The sequence below is a fragment of the Ornithorhynchus anatinus genome, chromosome 13 (genome assembly GCF_004115215.2).
Source record: "Ornithorhynchus anatinus isolate Pmale09 chromosome 13, mOrnAna1.pri.v4, whole genome shotgun sequence".
NCBI lineage: Eukaryota > Metazoa > Chordata > Mammalia > Monotremata > Ornithorhynchidae > Ornithorhynchus > Ornithorhynchus anatinus.
Window position 1 is genome coordinate 37,501,877 of NC_041740.1, and position 20,039 is coordinate 37,521,915.

Sequence of the window (20,039 nt, forward strand, 5' to 3'; positions counted from 1 at the left end):
AGGCCTGGTTCAAAGAAGAATTATTCCTTTGAAGTTACCGGCATCTGTAATCACCAGCAAAGTAAATTTCCTACATAACTTCAGTTGGCAGTGTGGGGAAGTTGTAAGAAAAACTGGTGGGAAGGTGATTGGGAAAGGGACCAGAGAAGAGAATGAAAGCACCTAGGCTTTCTTGACAGCACTGCAGTGCCGATTCACAGTTATCTTGCGGTCCATTATGACCTCCATATCATTTTCTGGTTTATTTACCCATTTTGGGTGCATGGATCTGTGGAGCTTTTTTATTTCCCGGGAACTGGGGAAGGAGGTCTCCCGATGGGGCTTTCCTGAGCCCATTAGGGGCAGCAGCTGTTCACTTGGGATGTACCTTTTGACATAGGCACTTACTTATGCCAAGTCAGTTACTATTACCTAAAGTAGAAGCAGCGTGGCTTAGTGGAAAACGCACGGGCTTGGGAGTCAGAGGACATGGGTTCTAATCTCTGTTCTGTCTCTTGTCTGCTGTGTGACCTTGGGCAAGCCACTTAACCTCTCTGTGACTCAGTTGCCTCACCTGTAAAAAGGGGAATTAAGACTGTGAGCCCCACGTGGGAAAACCCGATTACCTTGTAACTACCCCAGTGCTTAGAACAGCGCTTGGCATATAGTAAGTGCTTAACAAAGACCATAATAGTAATTGCAAAAGCATTTCTCCTGTTTCCTTTCATGAATGAATGAAGGTTTCCTCTTGCTTCCTGCTCTACCGCCTTCTCCAAATCCAATCCTTTGTTTTCTGTGTGCTCCCCATCCACTCCGTCTTGGGTTCCTGATTATACTCCCACTCCAGCCCCAGTCCCAGTCCTAGAGGTGGCCATCTGTGGGTGATGGGCTTCTCCCCCCTCAAGGTCCCTCTCTGTCCCGCCTTTAACTCCCTGGACTTGCCTAACCGGGCAGCTGAAGTTCAGCAGTGATAGTAAATAATGAACTGTATCTGGGAAAACTCACAGGTAACATTTAGTTTCTACTGTATCTCAACAGGGTCCAGGCAATCAACCATCACTCACTGGAATTTATTCAGTATTCACAGAGCTTTAAGCACTTGGGAGAGTACAAGAGAAGCAAGATACATGTTCTCTGCACTCAAGTAGCTTACAGTCTAATAGGGTTTGCTGAGAAGACTGATTTTTCTCCAGTCTCTGGATGGCTGTTCCAGAGAACAGATCTCAAAGGATGGCCCTGGCCTTTCCACAGTCCATAATGTAAGAACCTCACAATGGTTCCCCGAGGGGTTGAATAATGATGCTGTTCCAGTACCTGATTTCTTGCAGCTTCCAACTTTCTCCTTCCAGAGAGGTGTTTGCTAACAAAGCTTTATGTATTCATATCAACGTCTGCCTCGCCTTCTAGACTGTAAGCTGGTTTGGGGCAGGTGCATTGTTATATCGTACTCTCTCAAGCACTAGGAACAGTGCTCTGCACATGGTAAGTGCTCAGTAAATACTGTCTGACCAATCAATTCTTAGTTTTCCACCCTGCTTTCCCTCCCATGCCATTAGTCCTAAGAACTTAGGTACTTCCCGACCCTAAACCCCTACAGCACTTTATACTCAGTATAAAGTATGTCTTTATACTCAGTTGCTTCCTTTACCTGTAATTTATTTTAATGCCTGTCTCTCCCGTTAGACTGTAAGCTACTTGAGGACAGGGATCATATCGATCGGTTGTATTGTACTCTCCTAAGCGCTCAGTACTTCATTCGTGTTTATTGAGCACTTACTGTGTGTGGAGCACTCTACAAATAATAATGTTGGTATTTGTTAAGCGCTTACTATGTGCAGAGCACTGTTCTAAGCGCTGGGGTAAACACAGGGGAATCAGGTTGTCCCACGTGGGGCTCACAGTCTTAATCCCCATTTTACAGATGAGGGAACTGAGGCACAGAGAAGTTAAGTGACTTGCCCACAGTCACACAGCTGACAAGTGGCAGAGCTGGGATTCGAACTCATGAGCCCTGACTCCAAAGCCCGTGCTCTTTCCACTACAAAGCACTTGGAAGAGTACAATACAACAATAAACAGACACATTCCCTGCCCACAGTGGACTTACAGACTAGAAGGGAGACAGACATTAATATAAATTACAGACATGTACGTAAGTGCTTTGGGGCCGGGATGAATGAAGGGAGCAAGTTAAGGTGATGCAGAGGGAAGAGGAAAGGAGGTGCTAGTCAGGGAAGGCCTCTTGGAGGAGTTAGTACAGTCCCCTGCACCCTACAAGCATTCAATAAAAGCCACTGAATAATTCCCACTGAGTCCCAGAGTCTGCACTGGTCTCTATCAGGGTTCTTGAGAAACAACAGCTGCCCCGACAGGTACTCACCTCCTCTGCCCAGCGTTCCGGGGAAGGCGGTCCCTAGCAGCAAGGGGAAGAACCACACCATGTCTGCGGCAGTGTCCAGGGCACGGCGATTCCTCCCTCACTCTCCACAGCCCAGCTAGTGATTTTTTCAGGGAGTTTCTGACAGACCCTACGGGTCTATCGCCGGGAACCTAGTGAGACCAACCATTTTTCTCCTTCAGACTGTGACATCCCTCATCTGCCTTGCTTGGGAGGAAGAGGAGGAGAACATTAGCTGACCATTTCATCTTATCGGGGAAGCTAATGGTCTTGGTGTCCCCGGGACTCAGGAGATGCGAATGGGTGGTCTTCAGAGAGCTGTTAGACCCCACCAGAGCTAACAGATGGAGAAGTGTTTGGCTGGTTTGGAAGAAACTCAAGGAAGCTAAAAGTTATAATTCACCCAGTGACTTCAGTTTAGGGGTGAACCAAAACGGTCTAGGGCAACCCCTTGAAATTGCTAGTAAATACATCAGATTCAACACCTACAGAATAATAATAATAATAATAATTGCGGGATTTGTGGTGCATTTACAATATACCAAACGTATAGCCAGATCAGACACAGCTCTTGTCATTTATGTGTGTGTGTGTGTGTGTGTGTGTGTTGGTGCTACACAAATGAAGCCCCTATCAAGCTCCTGCCTCCAGTTCCTGCTCAATCAATCACTGGCATTTCCAGAGCACTTACTGTGTGCAGAGCACCGTAATAGATACTTGGGAGAATTGGTCTCTTTGGGCCAGCAGGTCGCTCATCTCTTCTATCTAAATTGCACTGATTGACAAATGAAATCCCATTTTAGCATCAAATCACCCCCTTCTTGTGTCTGAATCCCAGGTGTCTAAACTCACATATCCTTTTCCACATCAGGAGAAATCTTGGCTTTAAATTTCTCAACAAGCTATGGGAAGCATCTGGGTTGATGTGTGTTCAAATTCTTTTGAGAATTTTAGAGGAAAATTCTCATAATAATAGTGATGGCATTTGTTAAGCGTTTACTATGTGTCAAGCACTGTTCTAAGTGCTGGAGTAGATACAAGGTAATCAGGCTGTCTCACATCTTACCTTACTATATGCCAAGCACTGGGCTAAGTGCTGAAGATGATACAATACAACCAGATCAGACACAGCCCCTCTAAGGACCATCCTCTTTTGAGGAGCAAGAAACTTTAAAATTCTTAAAATTTAAAATTCTCTTTAAAATTGAATGGAAAAGATTGGACTTGTGACAATAAGCCCTGAAAATGATATTGTTTTATTTTTGCCTTCTCATTTCTGACCCGCTATCACCTGGATTTGTTGACTGATTTATTCATTGTGGATTTCTGACACAATCTGACCATTCAGGATGACATTCCCTTCAGTTATTGTTTTTAATGTATGATGTGGGCATAGGTACTAAGTTTTCACTGTAAGTGCAGGGCAGGGAAGGGGGAGACTGGCAGGGGACATGCTTCAGAGAGCTAACAGGCCAGAGAGCCACCATCTTGGGTTTTCACAACCCCGACTAGAAAATCCTCAGGTTTTGTCAAAAGCCCAGAGTGAGAGATTGGTAATCCAGCTCTAACAGGTGGGGGCCATTGACCCCATCATGCCCATGGAGTTGGCATTATGAATGCGACTCTTTTGACCACTGGAATAGTCGGGGTTGATCTGAGTTGGCACAATCACCCCATCCTCCCCGCCCTGACCCAACCCCTTCACCTCAGTGGCCTGTCGGTGGACCGGATTACGAGGTCGACAACGTGTGCTGGTTCGGCATCGTCACTCCCACTGTTCCCAGTGTCCTGTGATGAAAGAATGGTGTGTAGGACGTTTTCCGACCCAGCGAATCCAGCTCATCCAAGGAGAACCAGTGAGACACTTGATTTTCTGAGTAGTGAGGTGTTTTTTTCTTATATGCTTTTGAATCATGCACTCATCAGAGGAAGAGGAAGAAATCTCCTCCTCTAGGAAGTCTTCCCTGACTACACTCTCATCCCTCCACAACTCTATTTTCCCATTGGCCTGCTTCACCCATACATTTAGTCTCACCCTTATGTACTTAGGTACTCACCCGCCCCAACCTCCACGGTACATATGTATGTTGCTTCCCTCCACCTGGAATTTAATATCTGTCTCCCTTGCTAGACTCTATACTCTTCAAGGTCAAGGATTGTGTCTGCCAACTGTTTTGTCCTTTCCCAAGTGCTTAGTTCAGTGCTCTGCACCCAGTAAGTACCCTGTAGATACCACTGATTCATTATAGGAAAATTCCAATAGCAAAAGCAAGCACAAGCACATACATATGTATCTTTATACTCGGTTGCTTGCCTGGAATTAATTTTAGGGTCTGTCTCCCCTTCTAGTTTGCAAACTCTTTGTAGTCAGAGAACGTGTCTTTTAACTCTTTCATACTGTACTCTCCCCAGCTCATAGTACAGTGTTCTGCACATAGAAAGCACTCAATAAATATTTTTGATTGATTGAAGCTGCATCTAGAAAAGTCACTTCTGAAAGTTTCTCTTCAAAGGGTATGCGTTCTCTGGCCCAACAGACACCGGTGTCCATATTCCCCAGGGGAACCCAGGAACGTGGAGGTGTACGGGTCTGAGCTCATTAGATATCCATCAATCATATTTATTGAGCACTTACTGTGTGCAGAGCCCTGCATTAAGTGCTTGGGAGAGTACAATATAACAGACACATTCCCTGTCCCCAATGAGTCTAGAGAGGGAGACAGACATTAATAGAAATAAATAAATTACGGATATGCAGGTAAGTGCTGTGGGATTGAGGGGGGTGTGAATAAAGGGAGCAGATCAGGGTGACGCAGAAAGTGAAATCCTCAAGGGCAGAGATGATATCTTTCATTTCTACAGTTTGTTCCCAACTGCCCAACTAATGCTCCGTACACAGTAAGCACTCACTGATGCAGTGGAAAGGACGGCTTGTTCCCGGGAAACTTCTCTCAACTTCCACCCTCCCACCCACAGCCCTGCCCCGACACTGTCTCTCTCCATCCCGTGGAGTCTACTAGCCCTGGGTCCTTGACCCTCTGCATCTTCTGATCTCAGAATCCCGGCCTGAAACAGTGCCTGGCACACAGTAATCGCTTAACAAATACCACAGTTTTTTAAAAATTCTGTCCCAGGCCTCTACCCAGCCCAGTCTCCTACCTAGGGTTCCCCTCCCAGCACAGGCCACCCTGGCCCCATCCCACAGACTCACCCACCACAGAGGGAGACGAACAAGTCTACCGGTGATGGCGATAGCCCCTTGGCCCTAGCTGGGGGCGAGTGGGCAGATGGCAGGTGACCTCCGGGGCAGCTACCCTAAAAGCACTGAGAAGTGGTGTGGTCTAGTGGATAGAGCAAGGGACTGGAAGTCAGAAGGACATGGGTTCTAATCCCCACTCCGCCACTGGTCTGCTGTGTGACCTTGGGCAAATCACTCAAATTCTCTGTTCCTCAGTTACCTCACCAGTAAAAGAGGGATTAATACTGTGATCCCCATGTGGGCAAGGGCTGTGTCCAACCTGATTAACTTGATCTACCCCCGCACTTAGTACAGTGCTTGGCACAAAGCAAGTGCTTAGCAAATACCCTATAAAAAATGAAAGGAAGCAACGGGGGTGGCCCTCAGGGCTCGGCTGGCACTGAAAAAATGCAGCTCTGGCCGGAATCACCAAACGTCAGAGTCATCCTGCCCCAGAGGGGGAGGTTTGAGATGTTAATTAGCACTTAACAGGGGCTTCTTTGGGAGCTCCAAATTCACTTTAGTTTGATCACCTCACCTCCTCCCTCCCCACTTATTTCAGCCCTGGCTATTGCAGCCTCTTTGCCAGCGGGAAATGAGTGGTGGGGGTCTTTTCCAACCGGTGGGACTCCCTCAGATGAGATCTTGTTTTTGACTCCTGGGACAATCCTCTCCCTTCTCCCCAATTCCCCCTCCCCCCACTTCCTAATTGACCTCTTTAATCAAGCAGGGATATTTACTGAGTGCAAAACAGTGTAATAATAAGTGTGGTTAAGCGCTTACTATGTGCCAAGCACTATACTAAGTGCTGGAGTACATACAACATCATCGGGTCCCACACGGGAATCACAGTCTAAAGTAGGAAGGAGAACAGCTATCAAATCCCCGTTTTGTAGATGAGGGAACTGAGGCATTGAGAAGTGAAGTGACTTGTCCAAGGACACACAGCGGGCAAGTTGCGGAGCCAGAATTAGAACTCAGATCCTCCGACTCCCAGGTGCATGCTCTTTCCCCAGGCCATGCTACTTCTCTACTGTACTAAGCACTAAGGAGAGTACAGTGAAAGCAAGACACGTTTCCCGGTCTCTAGGAGTTTGTAATCTACTGAGGGAGATGGGTACAAATGATTTACAAATCAAAAGGGAACAGGAGGGAGAAATGAGACTAGGCCTCCTGCTCACTCCCGGATCGCAACTTTCATTCATTCATTCAATAGTATTTATTGAGCGCTTACTATGTGCAGAGCACTGTACTAAGCGCTTGGGATGAACAAGTCGGCAACAGATAGAGACAGTCCCTGCCATTTGACGGGCTTACGGTCTAATCGGGGGAGACGGACAGACAAGAACAATGGCAATAAACAGAGTCAAGGGGAAGAACGTCTCGTAAAAACAATGGCAACTAAATAGAATCAAGGCGATGTACAATTCATTAACAAAATAAATAGGGTAACGAAAATACAACCTGTTTTCACCTGCTCTCTCCCTCTGCCTTTCGCACACCAAGACCCGGGTGGCACACTGTCCGACTCTGCGGCCGGGTGGCGGAAGGGTGGGTGAGGTGGGTGGGACCCGCAGCTCTCCGTCTCTCTGGGGCATCCCCTCCTGGGACCCTTCTTCACATAGGAGAAGGGGGTGGGTTGCCTCGATGATTCCTGGGGTCGAACCGTGCTCCTCGGTGCCATCCTAGAAGGCTTCCAAAGTCCACAAGGAAGCGGCGTGGCTTGGTGGATAGAGTACAGGACTAATACCACTTGCCCGCTATGTGACTTGAGGCAAGTCACGTAAGTGTCCTTTCTGTTTATCTTGATTTCAACTGTTGGCCCATAGAAAGGATTTTAAAAATACCACTACTTTTACATACATTTTGGTTCGTCACCTTCCCTTGTGCTGATTATGACAGGTGAAGGATGTGGTGGGGAAAGGGCAAGATCAGCTACATTTCCAGGTGCAGGTTGGGAGCTATAGTGCCTGCTGGATAATTCTGAGAGGGATTGAGAAGAGAGAGACAGAAGGACTCTGTCTCCCCCTCATCCCCTCTACCCCTCGTCCCTCTTCTCTCTGACCTTTCTCATCCTCTCGCCTAGCTCCGGACTTGACCCTATAGCATTCTCCACCCCTCCCTCACGCCATCTTACTCTCTGACTCCAGCTCTTTCCTGCTTCCCCTCATCCGAACGCCTGCAGGAATGGAGGTAGCCTATTAGAGATGACAGAGAGTGAGTACGTGGGCATCTTCCCTTACTATTATCACTGAGAACAGACATCATGGACTCTCAGCAGTGCTGAGCTACTATTTAATAGAAAAAACAACAACTATGGGACAGAAGAGTAGCCAGAGTTTAATACCGAAAATTGATTTCAGTACTTCGCATTGAAAAGCAGTGATTTCTCCTCAAACTACGGTTAAATCAACCGGGGAGCTTGGATTCTCCTCCAAGTGGCTCTGAAAGCCCTGGGGGCGTCCATCAGCCAACACCTCTTGGTTTAGACCAGACCCCTGGGGCACGGTCCTCATGAGCCGATAAGACCCCAGGCCCACCCCAAAGAACTTGACATCTGGGAGGGAGGTCTCAGAGCAACCTGGTCCCTCTTCCTTCGGGGAGGGTGTAAGTGCATCTTTTGGAAAATGAAACCGTCTTATCAAGTCGCGAGCTGACTGTAGTAAACGCGTCTACCCTCAACGGAGAGAAAGGCTAAGACCCAAAGACTTGCACTTCACACAGGGTGAGGAATTCTTCCTTTTTTGGGATGGTGACAGTCACGTACCGCCCGCTCATGCCCCCACAACGGAAGGAGCGAGTCTCTCCGAAGCCCATGCAGACGATGGTGGCACATCTGGAAAGCAACCCATATCATTAAGTAGATCCCTCTTCATGTCCAACAATCACGTTGTACCTTCCTACCTCACCTTGCTACTCTACTACGATCCAGCCTGCACACTTTGCTACTGTACTCGCCCGAGTGCTTAGTACAGTGCTCTGAACTCAGTAAATGCTCAATAAATACGACCGGTGGATTGTTTGGTCGTTCTTCCTGCGCCGCTGAACTGTAAGGAACTTTTGTCTGTCCATCACATTACATTGTAAGTTCCTGGAGGGCAGAGCTGAGCTTTATTCTTCAAATCACCTGAAGCCGGTGATTCCAGAAGCTTGGGGTGCCAGTGACATCACCTGAGTACGGCAAACGTTTCAGCGTTACCTATACACTTGTGTACTCATGACCTTCCGTAGCACTTATGTAGTATCTTTACACACTCTATGATTGAAGCACTAACTCACTTTTATATTCCCTCTTTCTTCTTCCTACCTGTAAATTACTTTAGGGTAAGCTCCTTGAGGGCAAGGATCACGTCTCCTAATTCAACTGTACCCTCCCAAGTGCTTAATATACAGTCGGTGCTCAATAAGTACTATTAATTGATTGACGGGCTACCCCAATCCCCCCGAGGCACCCTCCTCCGGCACCCCCGGGACCCGCCTCAGGGAGGACATATTAACGGTTTCTTTATCCCCGCCAGGGTATGAAAGGATATAGACAGTTTTGGCCTCAGCTGTAGACTTGATAGTCAATCGTGGGCTCAAATCCCAGCAAAGGAAAACATACACAGTCCCGGCTGGCCTCGTGATCTTTCCTAGAGCCAACGAGAATACCTGGGATTGGTCCTGCCTCCCTTCACGGGTGAGTTTCCGACTCGAATCTCCGCTCCGTTCAGGCGATCGGGGCAGCAGTCTCCTCGGTTGGTGATGACCACAGAGGTCACGCTGAAGGATGATTTCAAACCCACCATCCACCAGGGATTCTTCTCGATCATCGTGTGCGTGCAGGAGTTCTGGGTGAAATCTGTTCCTCTACCGCATAAGAAGATCTGCCCTTGTTACAGATGCTGGATTGGGAAGTTTCCTTCCTGAGGGCTAGGTTGGAAGCTGGAATACAAGAATGGGACATGTCACTAAGGAACTCCTGGTCTCCCTGGCTCTCAGGGGGCAAGAGAATCACTCCGCTGGGCTCGAGAGGGAGAAGTGAACATGATTCTCCCATGTTGTGGGGATGTGGAGGGGGGATGGCATAAACATGTTCAGTCAGTATGGGTTTATACTGGGTAGGGGAGTCTTACTGCCACCTCTAAGGGGGACCTATCAGATGCAGCATGTGTGTAACGTGTGTATACCCGGGGTGAGGGTGGAGAATGGCTGGGTCGTGAGGACGGGTGTCTTGCAGCCGCAGTCAGGACCCCAGAGTCGGCTAGCTGGCTCTCCCCTTCATCCGCAGACCCAGCCCCCTCTGCCTCATCTCCCACATTTCCTGGCTCAGCTACTAGCAAACAATCTCCTCATCACTGCCTGCAGCTGGACTCCAATGGGAAGGATCTGAGAAGGAAGCTGGGAAGCAGCTGTGGTTCCATCCTGCCCTGAGGAGTATAATGGAGCAGGCAAGCAATCTGGGAACGTTGACCGTGTGGCATGTAGGCGACGGGCAGTGGCCCGAGGTGGCTTCACCTTCTCCTCCTACCTTGCCCTAGGGTCTGTTTTTACTCATGTGTCACCCAAGTGCTCCCCAGAGTCATTGCAGCGAGAGTTGTGGGGTGCCCAAGGGAGGGGAGGAGACAGGGGAAGACGTGGGTGATGCCTGGGTTTCTGGAACAGATTAATTCTGATCACTTTCTGGATGGATGGGAAAACTCTCTTGCATCACCTCTTCAGTTCCTGCAGGACAACTGGATCCTTCTCCAAATGTTACAGCCCCCTCAGGTCTCTGGAGCACCACCTAGCCAACAAATAAAAACTCCCCGATGATGATGGAAAATGGCAAATTTCTCCACTGTACCTACTTGAGGGTTTAGGGTCATCTTGGAATAGATCCTCTTCCCTGGACGGTGCTAAAAGACAAGGGAGAGGAATGTTAGCCTGCCCAGGAGAGAAAAGGGAGGAGTTCAATGGTCGGGAATTTTCCGTTTGAAAAGGCATGAAACTTGATAGTTATGGAATTTTATTGCTTTTTTAAAGATTCAGAGAGAAATCAAGATTCAAAAATTGGGGGCTTATTTTAGCTTTTATTTTTAGGATTCTTGTGCTAAAACAGTTGCTTGGCAACTGTTTCCTGAGGAATATTACTCCTTTCCAGCATTTGTAAATTATGCCCCCCGAATGGTTAAATGAACACTCATCCCAGCTATCTCTCCCTCTCTGTCTCTCTCTCACATACACGACACTCACCCTACCCCACTCTGTTTTCAAAGATGATGCTACAGATGATAAGATTCTAATAAAGGTTAGCCCCAGGGCCTCACAGACCAAGGTCAAGACTCCTTGCTTAAGGGTTTCCAAAATGTCATTCCAAATCTCAGCTACCCCCATCTTGGTTTTGACCTCAAACCAATCAATCAATCACTGGTCTCTCTTGAATGCTGATTATGTCCAGAGCACTGTACTAAACTCTTGGGAGGGTTCAATGCACCAGTTGATAGACACATTCCCTGCCCACAAGAAGCTTATAGCTACGAGGGGAGAAAGACATGAAATTAAATTATGGATGTGAACCTAAGTGCTGTGGGGCTGAGGGCGGGGTGAAGATCAAGTGCTTAAAGGGTAAGAGGGGAGAGCCATCTATTTCAAGGAGAAGAAGGATGTCATCGGCACAGTTGAAGACTGGTGCTCAGTTATCCCAAGAAACCCGAGGCTCTTGACAGAGCGGGAAGAAAGGAAATTCCCGAGACAAAGAAATTGTGACGCTCTTGCAAGTGGCCTGATCTCCTGGATGTGACAATTCCATAACACAGCACCCCCTGCCCCAACGGTGGATGTTGCCGGTGTGGGGGCTGGCCCAGGACGTCGGTCCAGGGGGCTGGAGATTGCTGGAAATCCATTCTTCGACGTTATTTTCCCCCTTCATGTGGATCGAGCTATTGAGAGATCAAAATTATTGAGCGCTGACTGTGTGCAGAGCGCTAAACTAAATGCTAGGGAGAGTTGGCCGGGAACACACAATCTGACGATCTGTAAGACTTGGGGAAAGCGGACCTGGCAACTACTCACCCTTAGACAGCCCCACCTGGCTGTAGGCCTCCACTTCACACAGGCTGAGGAATTCTTCCCTCCCCGGGACCACCACGGTCACGTACCGGCCCTGCATCCCCCGGCAGCTAAAGGAAAGGGTCTCCCCTGGCACCATGCAATGAATCTTGGCACAGCTAGAAGGAAAGTAGATCAGCTTGCTCTTAGTTACACCTTGGCAGATAGCTTCCTCCCCAGCTGCACTGTAACACACTCTCTTCAGAGCGTGCACAACACACCGCCCCCTTACACAAAAACCACCTCTCCAAATCTGCACAACACACCCTCCCCATCCTGCACACAAGCTGCTCTTCTCGGGCTGCACAATAACACACACTTCCCACCTACCCACAACACAACCTCCCAGGCTGCATTCCAACAGCATTCCCAGTGGGCTCAACACACATCCTCTTCAACCAACACGCAGTACAGCTTCCCGGTCCCACGACGACACATCCTCTTCTACCAACACCCAGCGCAGCCTCCTCGACCCACAGTGACACACCCAATTGCCCCACAAAGGCCACACCACCGGACCCCTCCCTGATTCCCCATTACCATCAAGTCCCGCCCAAGTGGAACCCAAGAATCAACTTCCCGTTGGCCCCGTACCCGCCTCCTCTGCATTCCTTGCCTTATCAGGCTGGAGGTCCAGAGCTGAGGACTCCAAAAGGCCAGAATTACTCTGCACTGCCCCCGCCTAACCCCAACCCCACCCTCAGCCTCTTTTTGCGACCCCACCCAGCCTGTGATGATTTGGGCACGCATTAGACGGGATTCTTCCCTGATATAGAAGGCTGACCCTCCACCCAACCAATCCTTGAAGCTCACTTCTCTTCCCACAAAAGCTTTTCTTCTTTTTTCACTTTATGATGACAATGATGGTATTTGTTAAATGCTTACTATGTGCCAAGCACTGTTCAGCACTTACTATTACAGCACCACACTAAATATGGTGTTAGATACAAGTTAATCAGGTTGTCTCACTTGGGGCTCATGGTCTTAATCCCCATTTTACAAATGAGGTAACAGGCACAGAGAAGTGAAGTGGCCTGCCCAAGGTCACATAGCAGACAAGTGGCAGAGGCAGGATTAGAATCCAGGTCTTTCTGACTCCCAGGCCCATGCTCTATCCACTAGGCAACCCCTCCCTGAGCCTCTTTTCTTCCCCCACCCCGACACTGGGCTCAGACCTGGGATTTGCTTTGCCACCATCCTCAGCGGAGTCCCCGATTCTGATCTCCGCACCACTGATGCGTTCTGAACAGCAGTGCTCTTGGTTGGTGATCACCACAGTGGACACGGAATATGTTGCGTTGAAATCTACCATCCACCACGGCTCAAAATCCTTCTTTGTGTGGGTGCGGGACCCGTTCAGATAATACTTTAATAAAGACCCATCGTTGGCTTTCTCGGGGGTCCCCAGCTCATCAAAAAAGCTGGACTGGAAAGACTGCTTTTTCAGCGCTAAATTATGCCCTTGAGAAGAAAGCGGAGAGATTTGGTCAGCAAATGGATGTTGCAACCAGCAAGGAAACCAGGGAAAGCTGGGCAACAACTCTGAAAACCTAATTTTTCTAAATAGGTGTCAGCCCTAAAGGGAATTACCAGTGGGAAGGAGGAGGAATGGTGGGGGAGTGGGTAGGGGCCATAAGAGGATGTGGCTGGGAGGGGTGGGAAGAGGTGCTTTCCCAATATCCTCTGGGTCACTCTGGCCACCCCAGTTTAAAGCCAAAAGGGTGATATGGGACAGGTCTAGTAAAAACACATTTACCCTCAAGCGATAGAATCCTAGAATCGTGTTTACGGCTCACAGGACCTATACAGGCAGATCCACCCACACAAGGAAAGACGGATCCCCCGTGGAGCCGACGGAATGGAGGAAGGAGTTTCCACCTCAGAGTTCAAGGGTAGAGCTGCTAGACGGGGGTCCTATAGGCGAGGGCACCCAGCTTGCACCATGGGGGCGAAGAGAATCATGGAAAGAGCTGAGGGAACACAGCTTCTTAATATTTACCTGAGATGTGCGGAGGGATCTCCGAGTCTTTGTCACTGGTTCCTATGGGAAAAAGAGACAGAGATGCCCATTGGAATAGAAAAAAGAGCAAAAGTTGAGAAAATAATCAATATTTGGTAAGACACCTAGATTTGAATTTGTTTGTGAGAGAAGAGTCTGGCACGGTGTTGGGATGGACAGGATGAGAACACTGGGAGCTAGGCAGGAAATAACCGCAATGCTTTTAACCCTTGTTCTTGTGTCTTGAAAATGGCTAATAAGAGTCTGGATGATTCATTAATGTGAAAATTGTGCCTTGCTCACTGCATGCCCTACAGCTGCTGCTATATCCTGTTGTCATTTTTCTTGTTTAGTAGCAACTTTTCAACACCGACTTATTTTGGGCTTTGGAAACTTTCTGACACCCAGATCTTTTCTGGCTGGACTCAGGCAGAGCCAACCAGATCCTGCCATGCATTTGTATTTCCTTGTTCTTCCTCCCTCAGGAAAAAAAAAAAAAAATCATTCTCACTGTAATGAACTCCATGGTAGCAAGCTGATCATTTTCAAGGGCAGATTTCAAAGTCCTCCTCAGAAACCCAAAGGCCAAAAGTTCAGAATAAACTTCAGATAAGCAAATAATTTAAAATGAAGTACCCAGGAGAGTTCTAAAAAGGCCACTTGTGACCTGACCGTTGGCTGACCATTAATGACCATTTGGGTTTTGGAGTGGGAGGGGATTGGGGTCGGGGGGGGGGGGCAATAAATTAGGGAGCTCTTGGTTTTCCATTCTATTTCTATTCCATTGTCCACTCACCTCCACACTAGTAGCCCTCCATGACAATCCAGGAAAGGTTCTCCAGCTTCATCTTCTGAGTTTAGCCAGCCAGCAACAAAACCACGGTCCAGGAAGACCGGGTCAGCTGACTGGAAGTGGCAGAATCATGGCTCTCTTTTCTGATGCTGGAAGCAAAGTTACCCATTTAGGATCTGGTTTGCAGGCTCACTTTATGTAGTGCTTGTAAGAGAAGTTTCTTTTTTTTTTTTTTACAAGTTTAATCCTGCCAAATCTTAAAATGTCTTTGTGGTTAGGTGGAGTCTAGCCCTTTAATTAAGTACTATGTTTTATGAAGTTTCATTAGTCAAAGTTCATAAAAACTAATGAATGGCTTTGCTCTTCCCCTTGGGGTTCGTTGTAATGGGAGTTTACTATACTCCTGAACTGGGATCCACTCTCCCGAGATCCCAGGAGGTTGTTTCCTTGGGAATGATAATCAATCAGTAGTACTGAGAGCTTACTCTGTGCAGAGCACTGCACTAAATGCTTGGGAGAGCCTCGGTACTCGCCATTCATTAGGCTCTGCAGACTGAACACTTGCACTTCACACAGGCTGAGGATATTTCTTCTACTCCCTGGGATGGTAACAGTGACGTACTGTCCCCGCATGCCCCCGCAGTAGAAGGGGACCGTCACTCCGTTGTCGATGGAGGTGATCTTGGTGCATCTGGAAAGGAAATGGATAGCCATTCCAGGCTTCCACCCAAACAGGAGTTCATCTTCCTGAGATCAGGCCTTCAAAGCAGGGCCAAATTCGCGGCTACCCCGGTCTGTCGGCTGAGTAATTGCGCATGGGATTGGGGACCCCACTCCTGGAGTAGTCAAGGGGCTGGGGAAATCCCCGTTCAATCATTCATTCAATCATATTTATTGGGTGCTTACTGTGTGCAGAGCATTGTACTAAGAGGTTGGGAAAGCACAATACAACAATAGTCACATTCCCTGCCCAATATTCCCTGCCCACAACAAGCTTACAGCCTAGAGGCGGGTAGACAGACATCAATACAAATTAATAAAATTACAGTGCTCTGCACACAGTAAGTGCTCAATAAATACGATTGAATGAATGAATGAATAAAATGACAGATATGTACATAAGTGCTGTGGGGCTGGGAGGCGGGAAGAGCAAAGGGAGCAAGTCAGGGCAATGCAGAAGGGAGAGGGAAATGAGGAAAAGTGGGGCTTAGGCTGCGAAAGCCTCTCGGAGGAGATATTGGGGCTCAAAAGGGGCTCAAGGAACCCTGCCTTCTACCAAGAGAGAAGCAGAGTGGCCTAGCAGATTCAGCACGAGCCTGGTAGTCAGAAGGATCTGGGTTCTAATCCCGGCTCTGCCACGTGTCTGCTGTGTGACCTCACTTCACTTCTCTGTATCTCAGTTACCTTATCTGTAAAATGGGGATTAAGAATGTCTGCCCCTTTGGGGACATGGACTGTGTCCAACCTAATTAGCTTGTTCCTACCCCAGCACTTAGAACAATGATAATAATAATAATAATGGTATTTGTTAAGCGCTTACTATGTGCCAGGCACTGTACTAAATACTGAGGTAATATAAGTAGCTGCCAAATAGTAAGGGCTTAACAAATACCATAAAAGAGAGAGAGAGAGAGAGAGATGGGTTGGCAGCACCCTGGGCTGGGAGAATCTCCAACGGAGGAGGCTGAAAGGAATTCTGCCAGGAGGGATCTCGGCTATGCCAACAAGAAAGCAACATACAGATCCGCTCCCAGACCGATCTCTCCCGCTCCTGTCCCAAGGACTCGTTCAACACCCATCCTAACGGCACCGTCCACGTGCCCTGGCCGAGGTTACCTGGGGTTGCCTGTGCCACCCGACTCGGATGAGTTGCCAATGAGAATCTCGGCCCCGTTGAGCTCTCTCCGCAGCAGTCTCCCCGGTTAGTGACCACCACTGTCGTCACGCTGACGGACTCATTCAAATCCACCATCCACCAGGGGTTAACCTCTCTTCTGGTGTGAGTGCAGAATCCTCCGGAGAAGCTGCTCTCCAGAATGCCGTCGTTGGCCTTCTTGGCTTCCCCTCTCCTGTCTTTGATGCTGGACTGGGAGGATACTTTACCAAGTGCTAAATTTGGACCTGGAAATTCAGAAATAGAAACATTTTAAGAGGGCGGTCTGATGTTTCACTGCATCAGTGGCATGGTGGGGTGGGGTTTCTCCTCGGGGGTGGAAGAAATAGGGAATTTCTGAGTCCTGCTTTCAGCCCTCAAGAGCCCTAATTAGTGCATGGAGGCAGTGGCTTCCTCCGTGGCTTTTGGCATCGTAGCTTCCCAGTGTCTCCTGCCTCCCATGGAATCTTGCACCCTTGGAAGACCAGGTTCAAGGCTGATCTGCAGCACCGGCACAGCTGGGCTCATACCCTAGGTTCTCCAAGTGGCAGAAAGGTGAAGACCATCCCTTTATGCCCCCCCCGGGGCTCCTTCTCCCTCTTGACCCCCATTCTCCAGGTAGCCGGGCCCACACCCGGCTGCCCCGGGAAATCCTTGTTTCTACGTCTCCCCAGACAGGTCAATCCATCCTTGCCATTTCCTTCATCCCCCTGTTGGGCCCGGCCATTCCCGGGAAGACGAAAGCAGAACAGACTTAGGTTTAGTCACTTCATCTGAGCTCAGCAAAGACATCCTCCTCCACTGAGGTTCAACATCAGTCTGCCTCCAGGTGGAGGAAGGAACTGTGGGAGGGGAATCGGGCTTGATGAGCATCTTCAGCTCCATTCCAGCTCTGTCACTACTCTGACTCCAGATAACCTGGAAGGGGGAGAAAACCTGGAGATGGGCCAGCGGTCCAACACTCGTGTGGACTGACACCTTCAAAAACTTTTCTTCAGGACTGTCCTTGGCTATGCCAGGGCATCTTCAAAAACGTGGAGATTAGGGTTTGCTCAGAGTTCAAGGTCCTAAATTCAGCTGTTTAGATGTCTAATGATTTCGAAAATACGGTGGGAAGGAGGGTCTTTGTTTTGCAGGTCTTTAAATTGAACTGGAATCGTTCAGGCAAAAAAATGAACATCATTTCTTGTACCGTCATTATCTGCCAAACAAAAATGACTTATCTTAGGAACTTTTTCAAACAATCTGTGTGTGGGAGTGTGGGAATGTGTGCTTGTCTGTACACTGCATCTTGGTAGACCGAAACCAAGTATAACTCCAAATTGAAGAGTAATGTTACCAAACAATCTAGTTTGTGTTGCCCAAGGAAGACGGAAGCACCCTTCGTTTACAGAAATATTTGAACCGACGTCAGCCCAGAATTATGCTTTCCGAAGTGCAGCACAACTGGCTGGCCTTGGATATTACAATAATAACGCTTAATAAGGGCTTACCATTAGCTGAGCCTCATGTTAAGCATTGGGATAGATTCAAGATAATATGATTGGATGCTCTCCCTGTCCCACAAGGGGTTCGAGGCCTAAGAAGGAGGGAGAACAGGTATTTTATCCTCATGTTACAGATGAAGAAACAGAGGCACAGAGAGGATAAGTGACTTGTCTGAGCGCACGCAACCAGGAAGCGGCAGAGCTCGGACAAGAACCCAGATCTTCTGGCTCCCAGTTCCGTGCCCTTTCCAGTGGCGATAGGTCTTATAAATCCAAGGAGCCAAATGGTCCTCATGGAAGCAAAAAAAACCCTCTCCTCAGGGACTGCTGCTGCTGAAGATGTACACATATTTCTGCATGGATGTGGCACGGGAGTCAGAAGGACCTGGATTCTAATCCCGGCTCCTCCACTTGTCTGCTGTGTGACCTTGGGCAAGTCACTTCACTGCTCTGCGCCTCAGTTTCCTCATCAGTAAAATGGGGATTAAGACTGTGAGCCCCATATGGGACATGGACTGTGTCCAACCTGCCTTGCTTGTATCGACCCCAGCGCTTAGTATAGCGCGTAGCACACAGTAAGCACTTAGATACCAGAGGGAAAAAAAATATTACCATAGGGAACAAGCACTTGTACTTCACACAAACTGAGGTATTCTCTCCGCCTCGGTAGGGTCACGGACACATACTGCCCTATCATCCCCTCACAGGTGAAGAAGTGTGTTTCCCCAAGAGCCATGGAAGAGATTGTTGCACATCTGAAAAAGGACCAATTCACCGAAGATAAAGATTGCAGGGAGAGGGTCCGATAATAATGATTATAATTATTTGGATGGTGGAGGCCGAGGGGGGAGAGAGGGGGCATCAGGCACCAAGACCGATGGCTGCCGCTTGACGCTGGTGGTTGTAAAACTAGGCTTACTGGAGTCCTGGAAGCTGGAAGCAGCTTGGCTTAGTGGAAAGAGCGTGGGCTTGGGAGGCAGAGGTCATGGGTTCTAATCCTGGTTCCGCCACTTGTCAGCTGTGTGACTTAGGGGAAGTCACTTCACTTCTCTGTGCCTCAGTTACCTCATCTGTCAAATGGGGATTAAGACTGTAAGCCCCACGTGGGACAAACTGATTACCTTGTATCTACCCCAGTGCTTAGAACAGTGCTTGGCACATAGTAAGCGCTTAACAAATACCATCATCATTATCATCATCACAAATCAGGGGAAGGACAGGAAAAGCCACAGGAGAGGCTCAGCCTGGTAGTACTCTCCCTCAGGGGCCATCTTTAGGCACATTCTCCCAAAAGGGGCACTGGCAGCATCTTCCCTGAGCCTCGAGGGGAACGGGGGAGCGGGAGGAGGGGGCACATCACCATGTACGTTCTCCCAAGGGGGATAGAAAGTCTACCCTGAGGACTCAGTTCCAGAGTCTTCTCCCTGAACAAAAAAGATACCAGTACCTGGGGTTGCCTTGGCCCCCATTCTCTGAGGAGTTCCCCACTCGGATCTCCGCTTCTTTGATCCTCTCGGCACAACAATCTCCTCGGTTGGTTACGGCGACATCAGACACGGCGAATGCAGATTTCAGGTTGATCATCCACCACGGACCATACTCCTTCTTGGTGTCCGTGCAGTGTCCTTTCACAAAGTGGCTCCCTGAGGACCCGTCGTGGGCTTTCTGGGAGAGCCCTCGGGAATCGCGGGTACTGGACTGGGAAGACGTACCCACCATCGCCACGTTCAACCCTGGAGAAACAAGAATCCCAGTTGCCCGACGGTCAGTTGGCGGGAGTGCGATGGTGGAAATTTTCCTTCACCACAGAGAGGCAGACTTCTGCCAAGATTCGAGGTTTACATTAGAGGAATCTTGACTCCGTCCTGCATCCAACCTTCCTAACCTTTACTTGACTGTAAGATCCTTGTGGGCAGGGAATATGTCTACCAACTTGTTACATTGTACTCGCCCAGGTGCTTAGTACAGTGCTCTGCATACATTAAGTGTTCGATAAATACCACTGACTGACCTCCGATGTCGGTTCCCCTCGCAACTCACCCACCACCAACCCACTGCTCACCAGCTCTCCCGTCCCCTCCTGCAGGTCCAACCCTAATCCACAATTGTTCAACTGACGGCAAGCTCCAGGGGCAGAACTTTTAGGAGTTGAAATGTTACAGAAGATATTCACAGAGATGAGAGGTCAAATCTAACTGTAGTGA

At 48.7% G+C, this 20,039-nt stretch overlaps 1 protein-coding gene and 2 long non-coding RNA genes across 5 annotated transcripts in view; all 3 read right to left on the reverse strand.

The window, feature by feature from the left end:
• Positions 1–509: 509 nt before the first annotated feature.
• Positions 510–5,039, reverse strand: LOC120638775. The gene is made up of 3 exons (XR_005660714.1): positions 4,082–5,039; positions 2,359–2,528; positions 510–553 (listed from the first exon to the last, which is right to left on the reverse strand). It is a non-coding gene; the product is annotated as an uncharacterized LOC120638775 (long non-coding RNA).
• A 2,029-nt stretch (positions 5,040–7,068) lies between these two features.
• On the reverse strand, positions 7,069–9,412 carry LOC120638780. The gene is made up of 3 exons (XR_005660721.1): positions 9,266–9,412; positions 8,382–8,450; positions 7,069–7,299 (listed from the first exon to the last, which is right to left on the reverse strand). It is a non-coding gene; the product is annotated as an uncharacterized LOC120638780 (long non-coding RNA).
• Positions 9,413–12,896: 3,484 nt separating this feature from the next.
• Positions 12,897–20,039, reverse strand: part of LOC103170811 (fucolectin-6-like) — a 28,690-nt gene continuing 21,547 nt past the window's right edge. For 2 of the 3 annotated variants that reach the window (XM_029077828.2, XM_039913979.1), the window contains 5 exons: positions 19,283–19,568; positions 16,312–16,596; positions 14,479–14,624; positions 13,683–13,724; positions 12,897–13,144 (listed from right to left, as the gene is read on the reverse strand). In XM_029077828.2, the coding sequence (XP_028933661.1) occupies positions 16,575–16,596; positions 19,283–19,568 (308 nt within the window). In that variant the 3' untranslated portion in view covers positions 12,897–13,144; positions 13,683–13,724; positions 14,479–14,624; positions 16,312–16,574. Of the gene's footprint in view, positions 13,145–13,682; positions 13,725–14,478; positions 15,167–16,311; positions 16,597–19,282; positions 19,569–20,039 lie in introns of all 3 variants that reach the window. The other variant, XM_039913978.1, reaches the window with a different exon arrangement.